This window comes from Sphaeroforma arctica, assembly GCF_001186125.1.
Source record: "Sphaeroforma arctica JP610 unplaced genomic scaffold supercont1.27, whole genome shotgun sequence".
NCBI classification, from domain to species: domain Eukaryota; class Ichthyosporea; order Ichthyophonida; genus Sphaeroforma; species Sphaeroforma arctica.
The window spans coordinates 136,297-139,752 of NW_014040531.1; the positions used below are offsets into that span (position 1 = coordinate 136,297).

Genomic DNA, 3,456 nt, shown 5'->3' on the forward strand with positions numbered 1-3,456 from the left:
TATATATATATATATATATATATGATGATCATGCATAGCTGAGACCGACGCGAAAAAGTTATTACTTCGTAGGTGCTTATATATGGAAATCGCAAATATTGAAATTTCCATATTCCGGATATTGATATATTCTCTATTTCGGATACAGATTAACTACATTCCCCAATAACACCTTAAAGCAAGTGAAGTGTGCTCATACCCCTGTTGCTTCACAAGACTTCAGCAATTCCTGTGCAGCTTTATTTTTCGCGTCCTGTGATGCGTCGTTGCCCACAAGCGGCGAGATATCGACTGCTGTGGACGCTTCGTGAGGTGTGGTGGACATATTGATTGCTGAGTACTTATCTTTACCGACACTGGTCTAGACTGTACAGTTTGTCAATATACAACGCCTGTATATAGCTCTTCTTTTTAGGAGGCTATGTATGTAATTTATATATTGAGAGTATAGCGCATTTATTTTATTATTGTTCAACAGATGATGGGGAAGCAGTAGTATTCGCATTTGGCAATATCTGATAGACTGACAGCGAACACTATTTCTACAACGTATTTGGACGTCATCAATTTAAGCCTAACCTCGTACGATTGAAAAGAATGTTCTATTGTTCTGCACAATATATTACTTTCTAAATATATAGCTAAATAATATTTAATATATATCTCTCTGTTAACTCAGTTGGTTAGAGTGCGGACCTAATAAGTCCGAAGTCACCAGTTCGAGCCTGGTACGGAGAATATTTTACCTCATTTTCTTCCGCACGTAGTAGAAAGCATATTACAGAATTCCTTGAAACCATGGCCGGTCACTCTCAGATAGCGGAATGCGGTTGAGGGTTTCTCAAGTTCTAAATGCTGCAGATGTTTGGCTCGAGATGTTGTGGAAGTATATCGTTCAGGGCTGTGGTAAGCACCTGAGAAGTCACCGCGCGGAATCAAATACGTGTCATAACCCCAACTACAACCGACCAAGTGGCTGTCAGTAACACAAAGCGCTAATATACAAATATTATCGTTCAGGGCTGTGGTAAGCACCTGAGAAGTCACCGCGCGGAATCAAATACGTGTCATAACCCCAACTACAACCGACCAAGTGGCTGTCAGTAACACAAAGCGCTAATATACAAATATAAGAGACTGCAAACTTATTTATTTATCTGTTACGTTAAGGATGACAATGAATAGAATGTCACGACCCTGCGTGAATTTATCTTAAACTAAGCAATAAGTTATAGGCCACAAGATGGGCTCCGCGCTCTCCCACATCTTCTGTCTTGGGAACATATACAGGGCACTTCCAGATGGCGGGGGATACACGTCCCTTATCAAACATGATCTCCTTAAACTGTGGGTTATTCGCAATCCACTTGAAGTTCTTTACGGCAATACCACCGGTGATGTACATACCACCGTATGGCAGCCATTTTAACATAGCGTTACCGGCTTCCGAAGCGTAGGCACCCATCATAATCTCCATGGCCTTCATACAAAGAAGATCCTTGTCTGCGTTCATACCAACAACCCCTCCCTTAAGAGAACCCGCCTCTGTCCACACTTTGTGAACACCTGTTCGAGCAACAATACAACACATACTTTGAGTACGATAAAAAATGTACTGGCAAGTGGGAATCGGGATCGATACTATTCTATGTTGTATCTGTAGTATATCTATCGATAGTTTTGTTTATAAATTAGTCTAAAGCACTGCGTAAATTTAAAAATAGATATATAGAGATGTGAGCAGGATGAAAGACTATATTTCAAATGACCCCCCTACTTCAAGGATCAAAGGTTGTCAACGTAACAGGCGATAACCACCCGGTAGGATACTGTTTCTATGCCAAAACATACCATCACTATCGATGTTCTGGGGAAACCTTTGACTCAAGAACTCGTAAATAGAACTTAGTCCAGGTCCAGAGATGACTCGCTCCACAGAGACACGTGACTTTTGCTCAAATTTCTCGCGCAAGAACTTCAGGAGCTCAACCTCCATGTGATCACGAGGTGGGAAATCAGTGTGTCCACCCTCCGTAGCCCAGCACACATAGTCGTCAGCATCAGGATCCTATAGTAAGTGATAGCAAATATAGCACGATGGTAAGTAGAACATTCGTAACTTTAGATTTGTATACCAAGTATAGCGTTCAGTTAGATAAAAGGAAGACGGATCCACATACACAGACTGTTTAAAGGAGTACTAAAAAACCCTATTCAAATCTCCCAATCTCATCAAGAAAACACTATGGTTAGCCCATCTCCAGCCATAAATTGTACCCTTTGTCGAAACCGAACTAAGACTTATAAATTATAAAAATGGTCTAAATAAAAATGTTTGCATAAAGACTAGAAACAGGCCAAACAACCAGTAAGAACTTGGGTACGGCAACCGAATCTAATACATCAGTCAGTGAATATCATTCACGAACATAGACACCTACACATGGAATACTACATTAGGCAATCGAATAATCACAATATAGAACATAAACACAAGTCATACTTTAGTCAAGAAGCACTCCCCTAGACCAGTTCCTGCACCAATTGTGGCAACAGGGGCACCTTCTACTGGTTCCACATCGTTCAATGCAAAGCACTCATCGGGGGAAAGGGTTAGAAGTCCGTAACCCATGGCGGTGAAATCATTTACAAGTAACACCTTGGCGATGCCAATATCACTACCGATCTTCTCGCCATCGATGAACCATCCGGTCTCAATGTTTGTGAAGTTCACTGTTGTGCACCAAAATGTAGAAGTGGTAAGTAGGTGAATTGTTACGTAACCGATATAGACCTAGTGGTATTCGCCACTGTATATGATATATACAAACATACGTATACTTACAAACGTACATACATACATACATATATATATATATATGTGTAAAAAATGACAAATAAAACCTACGTGTGTATGTTATAAGAATCAGTGATTACACATCAATTTATCTGACACAGCATTGTATTTTGATATCTAAAGAAGAAAGTTAACCTGCGTATACATGAATATGAATCAGTTTCGTTTGAGCGTGTACAATTATATCCACCCAAATGCTTCTAACTGTGGTTGAGAAGAACTGTGCACTCCAAAATATGTATGATAAGCACGCATAATTATACACACACACACGCTATTTATGATGTATGTATATGTATATGTATTTTGTATATATATGTGTATGTGCGTGTATATGTACGTATGTATGAATTGATGTAAGCATATATGTACATATGTATATATACGAATGTATGTTCGTATGCATATATAAAGATATATATATATAAATATATATAAATATGTTTCTTTATATATATAAAAATATATTTATATAGTATACATACACACATATTTACCGATGGACATATATGTATATATTTACTTATTTATATATATATACATTATGCATATATATATATACATCTATATATATACACATATCTACACATCTATAAATA

At 38.0% G+C, this 3,456-nt stretch overlaps 2 protein-coding genes and 1 non-coding gene across 3 annotated transcripts in view; 1 reads left to right on the forward strand and 2 right to left on the reverse strand.

Moving 5' to 3' along the window:
- The window catches only part of SARC_00776 (hypothetical protein), a gene marked incomplete at its 3' end in the record, with an annotated part of 1,730 nt that extends 1,368 nt beyond the window's left edge, over positions 1–362 (reverse strand). The window contains exon 1 of the mRNA XM_014305528.1: positions 200–362. Within this exon, the coding sequence (XP_014161003.1) occupies positions 200–325 (126 nt within the window). The 5' untranslated portion in view covers positions 326–362. The remainder of the gene's footprint in view (positions 1–199) is intronic.
- Positions 363–664: 302 nt separating this feature from the next.
- Positions 665–738, forward strand: SARC_30019. Its single transcript has one exon. It is a non-coding gene; the product is annotated as a tRNA-Ile (tRNA).
- A 343-nt stretch (positions 739–1,081) lies between these two features.
- On the reverse strand, positions 1,082–2,741 carry SARC_00777 (glucokinase). Its single transcript, XM_014305529.1, has 3 exons — positions 2,504–2,741; positions 1,852–2,068; positions 1,082–1,566 (listed from the first exon to the last, which is right to left on the reverse strand). The coding sequence occupies exons 1-3, from the start codon at positions 2,630–2,632 to the stop codon at positions 1,208–1,210; spliced, it is 705 nt and encodes a 234-aa protein (XP_014161004.1). The 5' UTR covers positions 2,633–2,741; the 3' UTR covers positions 1,082–1,207.
- Between the last annotated feature and the right edge of the window lie 715 nt (positions 2,742–3,456).

Coding starts and splice junctions, on each gene's coding strand:
- SARC_00777 (XM_014305529.1), bottom strand. CDS start 2,632: ATGGGTTACGGACTTCTAACCCTTTCCCCCGATGAGTGCTTTGCATTG. Junction 2,069..2,503: donor GGGAGTGCTTCTTGACTAAA/GTATGACTTGTG, acceptor CACTTACTATAG/GATCCTGATGCTGACGACTA. Junction 1,567..1,851: donor CCAGAACATCGATAGTGATG/GTATGTTTTGGC, acceptor TTGCTCGAACAG/GTGTTCACAAAGTGTGGACA.